The 18,492-nt window shown below is 41.4% G+C and overlaps 2 protein-coding genes across 12 annotated transcripts in view; both read right to left on the bottom strand.

The window, feature by feature from the left end:
- txnrd2.2 (thioredoxin reductase 2, tandem duplicate 2) lies at window positions 1-14,519 on the bottom strand. The gene is made up of 17 exons (XM_011615413.2): window positions 14,388-14,519; window positions 13,942-14,007; window positions 13,784-13,840; window positions 13,557-13,701; window positions 13,096-13,170; window positions 12,291-12,369; window positions 11,938-12,000; window positions 11,786-11,856; window positions 8,843-8,862; window positions 8,354-8,445; window positions 8,106-8,280; window positions 4,974-5,110; window positions 3,701-3,796; window positions 3,325-3,417; window positions 2,435-2,506; window positions 2,199-2,296; window positions 1-2,012 (listed from the first exon to the last, which is right to left on the bottom strand). Exons 1-17 carry the CDS (start codon window positions 14,461-14,463, stop codon window positions 1,889-1,891), a joined length of 1,539 nt encoding a protein of 512 aa, XP_011613715.1. The 5' UTR covers window positions 14,464-14,519; the 3' UTR covers window positions 1-1,888.
- Window positions 14,520-14,989: 470 nt separating this feature from the next.
- The window catches only part of arvcfb (ARVCF delta catenin family member b), a 132,843-nt gene continuing 129,340 nt past the window's right edge, over window positions 14,990-18,492 (bottom strand). For all 11 annotated transcript variants that reach the window (XM_029830344.1, XM_029830338.1, XM_029830342.1 and 8 more), the window contains one exon: window positions 14,990-17,497. Coding sequence is in view for 1 of the 11 variants with exons in the window: in XM_029830342.1 (XP_029686202.1) it covers window positions 17,492-17,497 (6 nt within the window). In the remaining 10 variants the exon portion in view is untranslated. The remainder of the gene's footprint in view (window positions 17,498-18,492) is intronic.

The raw sequence follows: 18,492 nt of genomic DNA, 5'->3' as shown, positions 1-18,492 counted from the left end.
GTGAGTTGATGTCTGGCCATCATTACTTTAATGGTGCATTTCAATGTGTTATTACTTTACATATAAATTATGCATAACAAGCTTTAATGGGAAATTACACTTCTCTATTTACAAGCTCTAAAAATTGCCAGCCAGGCGACATCAGACCTGCACTCCCCAGCATTGGGTTTTAGTGCAGGCCATCATTAGCTGGCTGACCTGAAAGGTGAACCCTGACCCCCGGTGGGGCGCAGCTGAGGCTAAAAGGTCAAGAACAATGAACAAATACCATCCACATCAGAGGTCATAAAAATATCAAAAACTGGCCTTTTGGATCTTGTGCGTATGCCGTTCAGAGGGCCCAATAAAAAGCCGCTGACTTGAAGCAGACAGGCAGCAGTGGATGGATTACTGTAACAGCACTAGCCTCAGTAACGTCCTTCATATCATATGAGCCCACAGTGACGTCTCTGAAATGACTCGTTAAGCGCAGGGATCGCCCCCAAGCAAACACGCCGCCGCTGCTCAGTATTGTGTTGGATGGTTGGTCGGCTGAGCCGGTCGATCCCCATCGCACCGCTCCACCTTGTGCTCCTGTCCGGCCCCTGCTGTGCAGCATGTGAGCCCTCCATGCTCTGAGTGATAGAGTCAAGCTGTTCCTGCTGAGCGGAGGTCAGGGTCCTTCAGTCAGCACCTCGGCCTCAGACAGAGCACACAGGAATCCCCCTACCCCACCTCACTCCTCAACATGAAACTCTGCTCTCTCTCGCTCTCTCCACTCTGGCCCAGCTCCAAATAAACCCCGTTTTTTCTTTCTCCATCTCCTGGCACACTGTCAGTACCCTCATCACAATCATTAATCAGCCTGAGTGAAACAGATTTCACTAAAAACTGTGCCCAACAGCCTTCGCCTCCTCCTCTTTCTACTTTTACTTAAAAAAAGACAAGAAGACCATTACAGCCAGGGAACAGAATGCTGGGGGTCTATTAAGGCCTTTATTGATGCAAGCGTGTAGCCTTATCTTTGCGGGTGATGACTCTTGAGCCCTAACCTGCCATCCATGTAAATATACAAAAGATAACCCTTATCAGGTTGGCACCACTAAAACCCATCTACTTTCCAAAGCACATATCTTTTATAGGGTTAACTGTGCAATCTGAAAAGGTTTAAGATCATTTTTCCCCCATTATTTTGTCTTCCAATTGATTTACAGTTCTTCACAGAAAAATGGAGGACAACAGTGCCACCTTTTGGTTAAGTTAAGTAGTAAATTCAAAACTGGTCAGTTGTATCTGGAGGACTTCACTGGTCTCTGTGCACTGAATGAAAATGGAGTTCTACTAGGCCTTAAGTGATCCGGCGCCCCCTGGCCAGGTCTCAGTTTGGCTGACTGACAGGCTGCTCACCGACTGTTTGTGTGTGTCCATGGGAAATGGGGCGGTGTCGCTGCAGCGTCGGCCCTGAGGCTATCCATCAGTGTCACGGGGAGGGTTTTGTGGGGGTGTATGGTATGTGTCACCTCCAAGACTAATGGACAGGAAGTACAGCCGGAGAAACAACAATGTTTGCAGAATTTATATTCAGAAAAACGTTAGAGCTCTTTTCAGATTCAACAAATCCTTGAGCAAAGATCTAATTCCTAATTGGTGATTGTGTTTCTTTTAAAGGAGCTCACGTAGCAGCAGATTTACGCAAGTCTGTTTGAACAGTGCACTCGGTACGAAGTGTCGACAATAACTAGTGCGGGAGGAGGCGGTCATGGCCTGCAGGGCACAACTGACACCATCAGAAGAGGTGCAGAGACATTTGTAAAAGTGATAGAAATCTGGAGGCCACAGTGGAGGATTGAGATGAGGATAACTTCTCGCCTGTGTGCTCACTTATGTTCAGAGGCAGAGGTGCTTAACCTCAGCAGCCGGTGACTGTGGCATCCAGGCCAGAGCGCTTCGTGATGTTGACCTTGATCACTTCCTCGGCGCAGGTCGGGTGGATGCCGACCGTCTGCAGCAGGTGGGAATATGTTGCTCCACACCTACAGAGACACACGGAGGCCGATGTCAAGCCAGCGTCGGAGGTCTGTGACCAAATTATTCTATCTAATAAAATATCAGGTGATAAAAATTTAGAAAAAAACCCAACTGAAAACACCAGTAAAGGTGGACATAAAAAACATGAAATTTTACAGAACAGCTACATTATTAGAATTGATCAAACTTACTTTAAGCTTAAAGCGAAACCCTGCATTAGTTCACCAGCATTTGGACCAGTGAAGTGCAGACCCAGAATTTTCTGGTCTCCCTCTCGCTCACACACCACCTGCGGGAGCAGTAGTAACAATGATGCCTGTGCACGTCTACAAAAATCTTGTGTCTAAACAAACTACAAAAATAAATGAGTGGGTGGTTTTTTAATATATTTTAAAGGATCTCTTCTCAGGCAGCAGGATGATCCTACCTTCAAATAACACTGGCCAGCATCACGCTCTGCCACGGTGAATTCCAGAGGTTTGTAGAACGCGTGATAAACCTGCAGAGACAAACACAAAAGTGGCCATGTCAATTCATTTTAAGACAAAGTATTCTTGCAATCATCAAATCTACAGATCAAAGGGCAAAGACACACAAAGGAACACTGGGGCAAGACATGTCTGATGTGAGAATTTGTTTTACAAATTAACTAATGGGCACTTTGGAAAAAAAATATTGATGTATGTTCGGAATAGTGATTGATGTTAAACTCCTCATTGAGAACAAATGTGCTTTTATCCAGAAACGTGCCAACACAAGTTGTGAGGGCCGCGCAGCTGCCGGGTCGGAGCGCCAGCTCTCCCCTCAGATCTCCGAGCGCTTGTCATCACCCCATACACACCTCAATCAGGTGTCCTGCTCGCATGTCAGTCATGGCGAGAGAACCTCACCTGATCGGCTAAACTGTTTATCAGCGGCTTTGCGCAGGTGTTGTCGACGCTCAAGTACACAAGCATGTAAATACAGATCTGTAAAATCTGTTTTGTGGTGTAGGTGTGTCAGTGTTTGTTTATAGGTAGCTATACGTCACTTATTTTATGTGGGCTGATAGCAGCGACACAAAGCTAACGCTGGAATTAGCTCTGACTTTGAGTGTGTGTTTTCTTTTTGCTGATGGAGCAGCTTCATTATAGCACATAGCTGCAATAGTTATAAGCTAATTCTATAAGAGCTGCGTTAAAAGAATCAATTTTAGATTTCAAACGTGATTTTTTGTAGGGAAAAATAAAAGGTTTTAGTCAAAATCTTTTGGCATTAATTTAAACATTAATGCAAACTTCTACAAACACACATACAGTGGACGAAATAGCCTCTTACCTCTATTCCGTCTTTTCCATGTCTCTTCTCCGCCTCCTCCTCAGATAAACCCACGCAGCCATACTCCAGTGGGGTGAACACTGTGGTGGCGACCTTAAAAACATGTTAAAGAACTTCAGTAACATTTCACCAATGTGACTACAAACAACTCACAAAAACAAAGGCCTCCTGTGGCTGTTATTTACTGAGAAACCTGTTCACCCACTGGAACGCAGTATTAATCTGATTTAATAGAGGTTGTTTTTGCATTCCACAAACCAGGAAATTAGCTTCCAATATTAGCCTGGTTAAAACCATCCTGTTGCACACAAGATTAATATGCGGCGCTGTTCTGCAGCTAGAAAAAGGTTCAGCAGGTTCAGCGCGTGCGTCTTACACTGTGGTAGTTCATGAGCTCGCTGCTTCGACCAGCCAGTCTGTGGGCGAGAAGCTTTCCTGCTTTAATGGCTGTTGGAGTCAACTCAGGACGGCCCTGAAACAAAAGAAAAGGATTCTTTCTGTGAAATTTAGATCAGCTATCGGTTCAAGTGTTTTTATGATCTGCCCCTTTAAGCTTCAGTCTGGCACTAACAACTTTAGTCACATGTTAACTGATAACAAACAATATGAACCAAACTATGGATTGCAAATACATTTAATTACTGGATTTTATTGAGAGTTTAAGGACCTTTACTAATAAAAGGAATCTATTTTTTTGAATAAACCCTCTAGATTGTTAACATTAATGACATCTCAGAATTTAGACTTGAAAAATGTATTTATGGCCAGACTAGAACAGTTATATTAGTTACTTAATTAGTTATTAGTTAAATTTTACTCAATTAATTGGAGTTTTACTTTTTTTTATCAGTTATATTATCTGACATTCGGTTGTTTTTGCCGTTACCATTCTGGATATGTGCCAGAGCAGACAAACACAGTCTTGGATACATGCACAAACACACATGAACAACTGAGCGGCACAGGAAACAGAAGGGCTGCAGGGCAATTCTCCAGGCATGACTAAAACCTGTAAAATTACCACCACACATCCTGCTGTCCTGAACTGCAGCTCTGCATGTACTGCATGCGCGGTATCCAAGTAACCGAGATTGAAATGCATTTGTTGGAAAACATTCCGAATGCCAAAAAGAAAAAGTCGGCACAAATTGAGATATCAACCTTTCCTGCTGAGAGAAAACAAAGAATCTAAACGCTTCCTCGCTGCTGTGAAAAGTTGACAGACAGATTGGGGGTGAAGTATGAACCATCAAAGTGAGCTGTCAATCAAAAAGAGAGTGTGTGTCATGAGGCCTGGCAGGCAGGAAGGAAACACACAGCTGGTGTGTGGTGGAAAAACAACACATTACCAGCAGCAGGTAGAACTAGTATTGACATGGATTGAACATAATCAGAAAGCTGATGATTATGTGCTGCTATGTGGTTGTTGGTGGAAAATAAAAGAATTCTCTACCCTTTTCAGCAAATATAGAAAGGGCATGGCCACCTTTTGATGTGCTTTGTTGTATTTGAGGATAAAATTGGAAGCCCTTTGATGAGAAGGCAATGCCAACATCAACGATTCACAAATATTTAAGGTCAAATTTCATGACCTTAAGTCAGAAAGAGTCAAGTAATTCCATAGTCTCTGTCCTGCTAATGACACTTACCTCAGCGATGTCCCCAAAAGCATAAATGTTTGGCACTGAGGTGGATTCATCAGGACGCACAATGATTTTCCCTGTCTCCTTGTTGATTTGCACACCGAGCTTGTCAAGGCCCAGAAGTTTGGTTTCAGGGGCTCGGCCTAAAAATCAGTAAAAGGAGGCAACACAGGGATGAATATTGCATAAACAGCTCAATGGAAATGAGGCGAATGACCCCCTCTACAAGCCACCCAGAGAATGAGATTCTGGCCGGAATCATTGAAGAAAACATCAAGCAACCTATGACCTTTTGGACCAATATTTGATTTGGCCTACACTTGGCTCCAACCTCCCAGTACAGAGCTGTGAGGAGGGACCGATATGTCAGAGAATCAGTATCAGTCTGGAGTTTCTGCACCCTAGACCTCCCAACGTGTCCTTTTTGACACTTCCTGGGGGACAACTGAATGATGCTGTCGACACCGAGTCTCTATAGTGATGGTGCGTGGACCAGTCTGCCCCACACCTCCTCCTCACTGCTCCTCACAACCTGCCAGGGTAACATAATAAACACCCAGCCCTGAGCTACCCATGTAGATGCTATCAAACAGCAAAAATAACAAACCCCAGAGACTTTTTTTCCCTGGCTGGAGCCAAAGAACAGCTGGTGGGTGGAGAGACCTGTCAGACCCTCTACAGCATGGGTGGCTGAAGGTGAAGGATGAAAGGGAAAATCAAAACTCTGGCAATTGGATGTTTCTAAAAAATGATGTTGATTGCCCTCTAGTGGCTGATTCCAGAAAAATAATAAGCACCTCCTTCTATAATTTTTCAGGGCACAAACTTAAGACGTTATTTCAAACACAAACATACAATAATGTGATTTTGCCTTGAACCCTGGAAGTTTTTTGAAGTAGCTTCACATACCTTTATACACTTGTTATTACACTTGCTTATATTGACATAGTATTATGGTAATTCCTCCATAATAGTGTAAAATAGGGGAGGAGATCTGATTTTACAGAGCGGTGTGTACAATTGTTTACCACAAAGTCATATCAGCAAGATCTGATAATGTCTGTAGGCCTCTGGCCTTTTAGTCTATATGGTAGCACTGCTGCGGCGTAGCAGTGAGCCAAGCCCCATTGTACGGTGAAGACACAACAACGGCGAGCTGACTGATAAGACATGGACACACTCGAGACCAAACAAAGCCTGTGTGACATTGAGAGGAAGCCTCTGGACAGCCAGACTTATTAGCTACAGTAACAATCTAGCCAGTTAAAAAAAGAGCTGCCGACTTATCTGATCAATCCAATGAACAAAGACAAAAGGGCTGTTTTCATTAGCAAACATTGATTATGTTCTCTTTATGGACAAACTGGTTTTAAGATAGAAATTGACAAAGAAATGTTTCGTTAAATGTCTGACTAATCCTTTTTTTCTGGGCTTCAGGAGCTGCAGGAGCTCAAACCCAAAGACCCACCAGGGACGTCATCGGTGACTTAAAAAAGATTCGGAAATGTTTTGAAATGAAAACTGTAGCGGGGGGAAAAAAAACCTGCCCCGTCCTCATGCAGACAGGAAGTGTGGTACTGTTCTGTTTCCTGACATATCTGCAGGCACACCTGGCGAAGAGAGAGGCTGTGAGGCCAGGAAGAAGCTGTGGAAAGGTGGAGGGATGCAGGGATGCAGGGCTGTACAGAAGGATGTAGCAGACACTGGTGCCCCCCCCGAAGTGTCCTCTGGCCTTTAATAACTCCACAGAGACCCAGAACCCCGCCTGCCCCCCCCCTCCCGGTGTAAGGTCATAGTGAGAGGAAGTGGCCTTGTACTCGTAACTCCCGCATGCTATCATCAAAGAGTAGAGGCTGTGTACTTTACTGGTTCTCACTAAACTGGAGGTGAACAAAAGCTCCTTTGCTGCTGGTATTACGACTATTTCTGTAAACCATTTTAATAAAAATCCAGTGACGTTCTTTTTTTTTTACTGTACTTCCTGTCTGCAGTTGCATCATTATTCTTGTAAGTATTATTTATGTCTGTGTTTGTCTATTTTGCTCTACCTATCCTCTCTTTCCAGAAAAAAACCCCCTTTTTCATGCCAGGTGGGTCAAATTGTGGAGTCGATCCCGTCTTTGAGGGACCCGACGGAGCGAATGAAGCCGAATATCGGAAAGATCTTCTGAATGAGGTCAGAGTTGCAGAAAAACTCCACAAACCTAATGTACTTTTACTACTTTTATATAAAAATGTACTTTTACAAGAAAAATTAAAAAATACATTTGGATTTAAAGCAACCAAGTGTAAGTTTGAGCTATTTTCTAATCAACTTTGTTCGCTGCCAGAAGCTTTAGTGGGGTTTGGTGGGAATTCCTGCTAAATAAAGGAAGCAGCATCTCACTCTGAATCCCCACTGACACACGTGCTGAATGTAAATGTCAATGTCACTGGCAGGTTTACGTGCAGACACTGTGGGAACTGAATGGCAGGATGAAAGAATGGACGTCATCTCAGCTGCAGGGTCACGCACATCCTTGTCGTTGTCACACGCATGGAGCAAGAACAGACCCTTACACCCGAGCACGTGGACGCTGAAAAAGCCTGATTGGCAGATGTTTAGAAGCAGTCCTTGACAATGGAACCTCTCAAGAAAATGAAAGGATGGTGCTTCACCAAGGCCCGCATCAGCGTTGGTTTAACTACATTGAGCCTTAAACACCGAAGATCACAACATGGACAAGATGGGATGAGAGGTAACCGTGGGTGATAGCAGTGACTGATGGCTGGTAACTTTCCACAGTGGCTGGCAGGGGCAGGAAAGCTCAAAGTGCGACACAACAAAAAGAAATGAGGCGACCCTGTTACTGGGTGCATCCTGTCCCGGTCCCTACCCCCCCATCCAGAGACACAGCGGATCTGCTGGGGGTGATTAACATTTCCCTTTGCCCAGTCGCATCACTCAGACTTTATTACTTTGTTTTCAGCCCTGATTCCCCTGATCTGCTGACACAGCACTCTATTGACAAAGCAGTTACAACTTCAGTGCTCAATTTAAATCCTGCATTTTTCTGACTGTATTTTCGAGTCCCAAATTTGTTTTAGGACATTTAAATCATGAATGAAAGCTAAATTGAATTGAATGTCACAACTCACCCACTGCCCACAGAATGCAGTCGTATGTGTCCTGGTATTCTTTGCTTGTGTTTATTTCCATCCAGGTCACCTGCAGTGCTCCTGAAGTCAGTTTCTCCACTTTCTTTGGGATGCACTTCCATGCAAACTTGGTCCCATATGCCTCCATGTAGTCTGTCACTAGAACTGCCATTTGCTTCAAAAACAAATAGGATGCATTCAGGAAAAGATTCCGGACCAAAAGTTAGCCGAGGGTTGAGCAGTAGTACCTGATCAAAGCCCCGGAGGGCGATGCTGCGAACCATCACGGTGGTGTCTAAGCCAATGCCGGTGAGGAAGCCTGCACATTCCAGAGCCACATCTGAGCTGTTTAGGACAATAATTCTACATGGAGAGGACCCAAAACACATACCAATACCATTCATGCATGAGGCAGCCAGTGCTATACTCAGCAGAAATTTCTTACTTTTAGTACTGAAGCCAAATAACTAGAAAACACCAACCAAAGATTTTACATTACATTTTTAACAAAAATCTTATGCTACATTAAAAAATATATATATTTCAGGTGTCTAGATATCCAAATTTAAAGTAAGAAGATATGTGTATATGCACATCTCATGAATGGGTTCTAAGAATCTCAAAATAATCCTTGCAGATATGGCTGGATTGACTGGAAAATACTTTCTGAATCTGGTAACATGTGTTACTATCTCTTCAATTACTTATTTCTTTATTTTCTGGCAGGTCAAGGATACAGCTGGCTCCAACCACAAGGCTGTGAAACACAAAAAAAGAGTCAAGGTTAGACAAACTAATGATAATTTAAGAAACTGCAGCATACTTTGTCCAAAGAAAATAAAGCAAGTCCAAAAGGTTAAGCTTATATCCTCAAATTAGAGAGGTGGTGAACTGCAAAAATTCATAAACAGAGGGGTGAAGGGGTGTGAAGAACATGTGGGAAACAGAGATGAGAATATTTAAAGGTGTGTGGTCTAGGTGAAGCGTCTGTAATCCCAGCTCTGAGATCTGTGGCGTTGAGGGGAGCTAATTGCCAGTATTTAGACTAATCCCTGCAGATGGGTTGTGCCATGTTCGAGGCTCAAATCCAGACATCAGGAAGCTGATTGATGCCCGTCAACCACATGGATGAGGCCCTTCTCTCCCTTGTTTTTACCTCTTGAGTCCAGACCTTTTTGCTTCAGGCCTCCTCCACCTGACAGCTCTGGCTGTCTGCAGCACATCCTGCCGTTGTCCATGCTGACAAAAAGCTCTAAAAGCCCCAGTGCCCATCTCCTCTACTTCAGTGTAATGCACAGCTGCTCTTAGCACATATTGTGGAGCAGCTTAGCGGAGATTAGTCAAAGAGCTTTAGCTTGATTCTTCACTTTCATCACCAAGAAACTGCCGGCTTTCGCCTTCTTTCCCTCTCAGAACGCTGTGGTGTCTGTACAGCTGCTACATTTTTTGGTATGGCACAACTCACGCCCATCTGTCCTCCGTCAACAACCGTGGCTTGTAAAGAGCACACACAAGTTCAAAGTTCATCCCTCAGTCACGGATCAGTTTTGTCCAGTCTCATATATTTTAATGAATTGCTCAGTTTCTTATACTGATCCTGTGGTAGGAAACTGACAGTCAAATATTTATGAATTACTGGTCAGGTTTGAAGTTCTATGTTTAATTTCAAATATGGTGATGACAGAGCAACTATTTCATTATTATTTATTTTCCATTTTATTTTTGGATGTACCCGTGGCATTATTCTCTTGAAGCGATTAAAACTGACACTATCTAAAGGCCACAGAGGGAAATCTACTTTACTTTGTTTAAAAATCTACTGGTAATGAAGGCAGGATGGGTGTTCCTGTGAGCAACTGTAAAGAAACACCAATTGTAGAGCTCAAACACATTTTACGGCATGTCACAGTCTGAAAAGTGTATCAGACAAAGAGAGGGCAAAGGAAATCTCAGCCAAATAAACTGTCCAAATATCTACAGCATAGAAAAATTCAATTCTGAGAGGCAACTGACATTTCACTTGTCTAAATAACCCTTGAAATCAAGTCTGATTGCTCTCATTTCCGTACAACTGTTGGGAAGTTAAACTCAGGCCATCTGCTCAGCTTTTAACTAAACTGCTGAAAGACACATCCAGGAAGTGTGGTCCTCATCCACAACACAAGATGGCAACATGAAGCAGACCCTTATAGTGTCCCCTCTCATTTGTGTCCTGCCCTATCCATAGACCAGGATCACAGTCCTGCCGGCACGTGCGCAGTTTTCCCCTGATGGAATGATGAAGGTGGCAGTCAGTTCTGGGCTTCAGACCCTGGGGCCAGGTCTGTCAATCAGGTGTGTATGTGGTGCAAGAGCCATTAGACACCCGTCACTTGGTCAGACCCCCCTCCCCACACACACACACACAGCTGATGACCTGCAGAAACATTTCTAACTCAAGCACGTATGGTTTTGTAACCATTTAGAGAGAAACGTATAACACGCGTAAACCCATTCCAGCCTACGGCACGGAAGAGCATTCCACCGCTCTTACATCAAAGCACTTCCTGAGCCTGAGAGGATAATTCTACGTCGATACAAACAAGTATCTCATTACAGATGTTTACAGTAAATTTATGTGCATTCAACACAGATGGAATAAAAATAACTCACCTATGCTTAAGCATTTTAAGTACAGTTTTGAGTTTTATATAGGATTTGAAAATTTACATTTCGGTCTCCGTTTGCCTCTAACTTCATTAAATTCTGCTTTTGGTAATAAAGTGCATTCCATTTGGCATTTAAATTGACGGAAACCTGTTATTATTATTTTTTAAATTGTGTTTATAAAATATATTTATTTTCAGAAAATGCTACAATTACAACATTTGCTAATAGAGTCTTTTGACTGGTTTGCTCAGTAAACACATCTTCATCAATATGTTTTCATCAGTAGGTTTCTTATTTTATTACTCTCATGTGAGCAGTAGCTGATGACTACAAATGATTTTGTATTGCCACCAAGTGGTAAGAAATGTGATATGCATGTGTGTGCACTGTAATAAATAAAATATCATAAAACAGGAATAAAACAGTTAAAAAGATAAACAAGCTCAAACACAGAAAAATAAGAAGCTATTCAAAACGATTAAAAGGTGTGAACAGTCTAGATTTGTGCTTAAATATCTGTATCATTATTCTAGCTGATCTGTCACCATGAAACACACAACCGGAGCACAGGTACACCAAAAACACCCATCGCCGTCTGTACACTCTGCCAAGAGGAAACACGAGGGTGAGACCAATTAACCAGGTGATGACAGGGGCTAAATGGGTGGATTAAAGGGTTTGTTCAGCAAAGGTCAGGATGCGCGCCGCTGATCTGAATCACCAGGCGAAGACAGGCAGTCAGGAAGGGAGCAAAACAAACGTTGCGTCCTTGATGAATGATTACAGTTCATGACAGCGGAACAAGTCATGTCAGCGAGCACGTAGCAAGCCCCTTGTAGCACCACCAATCTTACAAGTATTTCAAAACGCATGTTATTATCCTGGCACTGATGTGGCTGTGTGTGTGTGTGTGTGTCTTTTGAGCACTAAAGAGAATTTGAGCCACTCATGACAAAAAAACCCTCAAATTTTACAGATTTAAAATGAATACTCATTTTCAGGTAGCCCTAATCCACAGGAGGCATTCTCACGTTTTCCCCGGTGACTTCCTCAGCCAGAAGATATCATCACTGGTGATGCCGTGCTCCATCGCTCCGGGGATCTGCAGGACACTAAAACTGTGAGAATACAAGTAGCTACATTCTTGTAAATTCGCGTCGGTGATGCGAGCGGTGCCACTCACGTTTGTGGGGTACTTGGGCCTCCCACCTGTGGCGATCACTATGTCCTTGGCAGTCAAGATTGTCTGATTGAGAGGGAAAGGAAATAGCATTTGTTCATATCCCATAAAAAACAAGGAAATGTCCAATGAAAGCAAGTGGTCTCTGCAGTATTATGCACTGATGCGATGAAAAATACATGAGACGAGTGATCTGCTCTAAACGTGATTGAGATTATATACTACACCACATTTAACAGGATGAAATTTTAGAATGTGTCCAAAAAAATCTAAATCATAAATCTTTAGCTTTGAACAAATGACACCCTGTGACTACAAGGTGGCAGATTGTCTGTTAATGAATGACGGCAGCACACCTCTTTTCCTGCTTTAGTTACTCCTTTAACTGTGTGTTCATCCACCAGGCTTCCTCTCATGTTCAGATACTTCACCTTCCTGCAAGACATACGATAAATTACATCCATTTGCTCTCGGTGGTGCTTTAACCTGCTGCAGAAATGTGCGTATACAAACTCTTTTCTTGCATTGTTTTTATTTGCTGAAATCTAATTTAACTCTCCAAATAACCATAAAATGAGAAAATGGACATCATGTTCAGTTTGGAGCTTTTGAAGTCACAGACTGATCTGTTCTACACACACCTGCGAATCGGTTGTTATTCATTTTGTGAGGTATTATTTTCCTCTTTCTCACAAGCAGTGAGAATTTTACAAATATATGATTACTAAATCCATGCACGATTACCTTTAAGAATAATAAATCAAGTTTTATTACCCTTATTGCAGCACTCCCGATAAGACCCAACAGTTATTTTAAAAAGTAAATAAAAACTCTCCAAATCCTTCAATTGAGTGAAAACAGGGATATAAAGCCTCCAGCAAGAGTTTATACAAATGAGCAGCGATAGAGATATAACCTGATGAATATTATACCAGTTATGGGAAATATTAGTAAACCTGGTAAAAATTGAATAATATAACAATCACACAGCTCACACATTTTATATCAAACATAGATAAACCCCAAATAGATACATTTCTACATTTTATTCTTTACAAGAAATTAACAGTTTATACAAACCGATGGAGGAAAAACATTAAACGACCAAAACTAGACCTACCTACCTGAGAACGCTAAAAATGCATATTCTGTGTCACTTACTTGTCCTGCAGCTGCACTCTGTGACCCCAGTTCAGAGACCTGACGTGGTTCTGAACTGCCTCTGCCATAGTTGCCCTGGAACATACAGAATATCAAACTGAAACATATAAACACTGCAAATCCAGTGGGTGGAAAAGGAACATTTTAAATCTGTGTATACTCTGAAAATGCTGCTTCAAAGGCACAGCAGCAGGAAAAAAATAGTCATATTTCTAAAAAGGAGATTCCTTAACAAGAGAGGATCACATTTTATCTTCTAAATACATAAATAAATGTGATTTTGGTGTAGATTTCCAATCATTTCTTCTTTTCTCTCGTTAGAAGGTAATAAAAGTCCAGCTGACCTGGACTGAATGCAATATCAATGTTTCTTCATGTAATGTGGTGCTCCTGCTAGATAGTACAGCTATCTACTCTTTCTAGAATTCTGGAGAGGGACAAATAAAAAAAAACTGATGTACCAGTCATGGAAAATTGGTTCTGGAATCTGCCAGCCATACTTCTTTGCATCTTTGACTGCAGTGCCGAGGAGGGCAGCTTGGTGCATGAGCTTTTTAGGAATACATCCAACATTAACACAGGTGCCACCAAGACCCCACTTGGTACCTGCGTGGAAAAGCATTTCCAGAAGTGACTTTACTTAACCAGCATCATTTTGTAAGGTAAACAAGGTTAGTCTTTTTTTAACCTTTAACGGATGGCTCCACATAATCTAAAACTGCAACTTTCTGCCCCACCAGTGCAGCTGTAACAACAGATGGATGCGTGATTATAGTGATGTAGGTGTTTCACACATTATATAAAACCAAACATGAAAAAACACGTTTTTACACAATTATAACTTACCTTCTTTGGAACATGCAAGTCCTCCCGAACCACCACCAATGACCACCAGATCATAGTCATATTTCCCTTTTTAAAAAAATGACAATAAGAAAAGTGACAAATGACAGGAATTCACATATTTAGAAATTAGTGGAATGCCTGTTCTAACCAGATTGGATCATAACCCTGAACATTTGTTACATCACACGTTGTCAAGGTTAAAAGATATGACTGATATGTGAATATGACCATGGAAATACATGAGCAGGGAAAGATGTTTCAAAACTAACTTCCCCCAAGTTTCAAATTGCATAAGACTACTAAAGCTTCCATTGTTCAAATAACAGATACTCGTGGGTTCTGTACAAATATTTCCTTTCGAGTAAAAAAAAATAACATCATTAGTCTTATTTATGTCCTCCGTATATACATATATATATATATAATATCACTTTAAATATTTTTACCTGTAAGGTTTCTTGTCAAAACACGAAATAAGTTATCCCTTTTCCACCGGTGTTTAGCCCTAGAGAAGGCTGCCATGTTGTTTTCAAAAAAGGACCCTGCTGGTTGAGTTTGGGGTGGCTACAGTATTCCCTGAAGAAAAATGATTCCCTAATTATACAAGCTCCTTGGTATTAAAACAAACTTCTACAAAAAAAACCAACAAAAAAACACCCTAATATTAATAGAGCTAGATAATGACAGTGATAAAAAATTACAACAAAATCGAATTCGAAGTAGATCAATGTCTAAATATTATTCTTCTCAAAATATGTTGGCATAACAAACAAGCCTTTAGGTGTTTGCTGCCACCTACTGGTGATAATTTATTGCCAACTCAGGACACAGTTCTTTCGAATGAATTTCACTTCAGTTTTTCTCTAAATAAGCTATTTCATGTAAAATTTCATTATTGGTCATGCTCAAATCCACAACCTTTTAGCATGCCTTTATTTTTAACATCACCAGAGGCTGTTCCTTGTATTTTATGTGTAGATAATAAACTTAAAAACCTATGGATTACTATACAGTTACTATACAATAAGAGACAAAGCCAAGCATCACCTTCTTTCCAGGCATGATTTATTGAAAACACACCAAATTTATACTCTACAAACCAATATTTTTTCAATTATTTTAACAAGCCTAATATTTGCTTCTGGGTATTAGTAAAATGAACATAATACATTCTCTCACTGTGGTATCTGCTGCTCGCTACCAAAGCATGAATAACTTTACTTCTCTTGTAGGAAATGAAAACCATGTTTTTGAATGACTATAGATTCAAAAGTTTATAATACAACGTAATACAAGGCAGGAAACCCACCAACAGTCTAATACTACTTGGGTTGGGCTGTTTCTACAGGATGAATGAGTGGATTGTGAAAAGGGGAAGGAGAGGGAGGAGACACAGGATGGAGCGTTGAGAGGCAGGAATAAATTTATATAAAACACACTTATCTTCAACTACCATGGAAAAGGTTAAGGCACATGATAGGTACAAACACATCTGCTACTGAGTGTTACAGTTACTTTATTTTGACAGTCTTGTATCTACACAGGTAGGATCATTTGATTCGATACCTCTCCGCTACCTTGCGTGGATTTTATTTTGTTTTTTACAGCACAGTCATTTGGCTCTTTATTTTGCAAATGTTCAGTGCACATCTACAAAGGCCAAAACCCTCCTTTTCGACGAGCTGCAACTGCAGGTCGTTTGTTTGTGGCACTGAGACGTGCAGGGAGGAACTATCAGCTGGGTCTTCGCTGGAGGGGTTCAGTATCGTCCAACCAAAGCACACAATTCTGACGACACACAAAGGATGCTGGGTATTATAACTTTTTTTTGTTTGTTTAAATCTTTGAAATTAAAGTTTATACAGTGTGATTTTTTTTTCTTTTTGGAGTTTATTGATTTTTACCACAACGTACATCTTTGTAAACACTGTAAAATATGCAAGCTTATAAAGTCACATACAAAGAAAAGTTAGACTTCAATGCAGGCACATGCCGTTCACCGTGATGACGCATGGTTGACACCAACTCGGCTGGATTCTCTCATTGTCCCAGAGATGCCGGATCACTGGAGAATAATGGCAACGTGATCCTGCATCTCTCCGCCTTTATAGAATTTTTCTTATTTTACATCACAACTGGCCACTCTGTAAAAATATATACCATGAGATCAAACTCGATGTTTCATTTTGTACAGTGTGATGCTCCTCTTTTAGTTTGCCTTATCTGTCTCCGTATTTCTACAAGTGAATGAATTACTTAATATCCCAATGACACCACAGAAAAACTGGCACTTGGAAAGAATAGAATATAAACATCTGTACAGCATCATGCTCAGAACTGAATGTTTCACTTCAGGATGTGAAGGAGGGTTCAGAGATGCCGTAAATCCGGAGAAATGAACTCGAGTGACTTTGCCAAAAAGCCATCTGAGGGCACATTCCCTCTCCTTCAGACAGGATGCTGCAGATCAACTTTGACAAATATAACAGGGCATTATTTGACACACATTTAAGTTACGTGGTTATTTCACGTTTACAAACATGGTGAGCCTTTATGAAATGAAATGTGCTTCCAAACAATGTGATATTAATATACAACTAAAATGTTCTTCTGTTTTTTGTTTTTTTTTCCCTCTTGACCCTAATATACATTTATATAAAACCAAGCGAAAACTTTAAAAAAAAAATCTCGAGAGAACCATCTCCAGCCTCCTGTTTTCCCTCAAAAACACAAATCCTTTATAAACGATAGCCTCTTTTAATACACATCATTGACAGAAAGCAACCAGCCACTGAACCCGGCAGACTGACAGCAGAAAGTGGATCACTGAGGATCAACCAGACGCTCAGAAAGTTTCATCTCCATTTCAACGATGTTTGTGGACCTCTGAAGTGCACGCTCTCATGTCCGTGCTCTACACCACAACTACTTCACTAGGATAGAAACTGCTAACCGCTTTTAAAGTATGTCAGTGCGTTTTTTAAAAACAGGAAACACAGTGAACCAAATGGATTTGAAGTCTTTAAGGGTGAGCTGCTTTGATGTTTCTCTTCTGTGTTCCGGATCATTTTCTCTCCTCCGTTCTCATGCCTGCGCCACCTCTCTGAAACAACCTTCACTGACCTTCAAACCTGCTCGATGGCAGAACTTTCTCGGTGCTTCTTCCAGGTGTAGAAACACCAGCTCCGGTTCTCCAGATGTTTTCCTTCTACTTCACATTCTGTTTCCATTTACGTCCTTTGCTCCTTCTTCTCGCACCTTCAAACCTTCTTTCAATTTCTTGTTCAACAAGAGTCAGTGTGAAACTCACATGATGTCCGGTGGGAGTGTGGATATGTTACAAGTAGTCATCTGGGTCTTTTTTTAAAATCTTTTTCTCTGAAAAATGATAAGAATGCTGGCTGCTGCTGCCTAGTCGCTGTTGTGATAAATATTTTTTTTTAAAATCCTCTTTTCTGTACAAAGTCCAACCCTGACGATGAGCTTGGTGGGGAATGGCAGTGGTGAGATGAGTTCCTCTTATTGGTTGGGGCGTTGCACCGTTGATATTTTAGGCCTGGGGAAAACCAGAGAAAAGGAAAAGATCAGATCCAGGATGGGGCTGCGCTTCAGAATTCATGCCAAAAGATGTGAAACACCACAGTGGTGTTTGGTGGCTTTATTCATAATTATGTCTTTACATATTATGAATAAACCCCCACTGAAAGACCAATTTTCAAGACCATTTTGAATGTTCGAAAATGAAGCCCATTATGTCAGAAAGTGCTTCATGTTTATCCTGATGGAAACAAGAATCAGCAAACACGGCAACAGAATGTGTGGGATGAAATTAGGCAACACCAACGAAACTACTTACCTACTGGATCCTAATGTGATATTTATATATACTTAAATTTTAACAAATATAATGAATACAGTAAATCCCCCCACACATGCAGGCAGCATGTGAAGGAGACAGATGACAGTATTACATGAACGGCCAGTGTGGCAAAGACGGCTGAGATTGGAAGATGAGGCTGAGGAGAACAGTGAGGTCTTACAAGAAGACGGTGGTGGTGAGGATGAGGAGGGATCAGACAGAAATATGACAACAACGAGGTTCACCCAGGTCAGCTCGCAGTTTTAAATGAGTTAGTTCGGACCAATACAGTCTGAATCAAATAACTAGCCACTACATAGTTACAGAGCACTTGCACTTTACTGCTGTAGCCGGTTGGTACATGAAGACATTTTATGCATCCTACATCCATCATCAATTAATCTTTTATGAATTATTTATATAGACCTTTGACCCTGCTGGCAGGAAAAACGAGTCCCAGGAGGATCCGTGGAAAAAGCAGAGGAAAGATTCATTATACGCCAGCAATTTCTGGAGAGGTCGTCAGGAGATGGTGACGTGCAAATTTAGAGGAAGCCTGCAAATCAACCTGATTTCCATGGATCAGGTGCAGCAGTGGGGTCAGGCTGAACGTTAATGTCACCACAAAGGTAAACTTTCAATAAAGCCCCTTTAATAAAAGGAAAAACGAGGGTTTTGCAGAATAAAAGTGA

The sequence above is a fragment of the Takifugu rubripes genome, chromosome 21 (genome assembly GCF_901000725.2).
Source record: "Takifugu rubripes chromosome 21, fTakRub1.2, whole genome shotgun sequence".
NCBI lineage: Eukaryota > Metazoa > Chordata > Actinopteri > Tetraodontiformes > Tetraodontidae > Takifugu > Takifugu rubripes.
Note: the sequence above shows the minus strand (reverse complement) of the source record. Positions and strands in the feature narration are given on the sequence as shown.

Excerpts from the sequence above, each read along its gene's own strand:
- txnrd2.2 (XM_011615413.2), bottom strand. The coding sequence starts at position 14,463 with ATGGCAGCCTTCTCTAGGGCTAAACACCGGTGGAAAAGGGATAACTTA. Across the intron at positions 14,008-14,387 it reads TTTGACAAGAAACCTTACAG|GGAAATATGACTATGATCTG; the intron begins GTAAAAATATTT and ends TTTTTTAAAAAG. Across the intron at positions 8,446-8,842 it reads CCTTGTGGTTGGAGCCAGCT|ATGTGGCTCTGGAATGTGCA; the intron begins GTATCCTTGACC and ends TAAACAGCTCAG.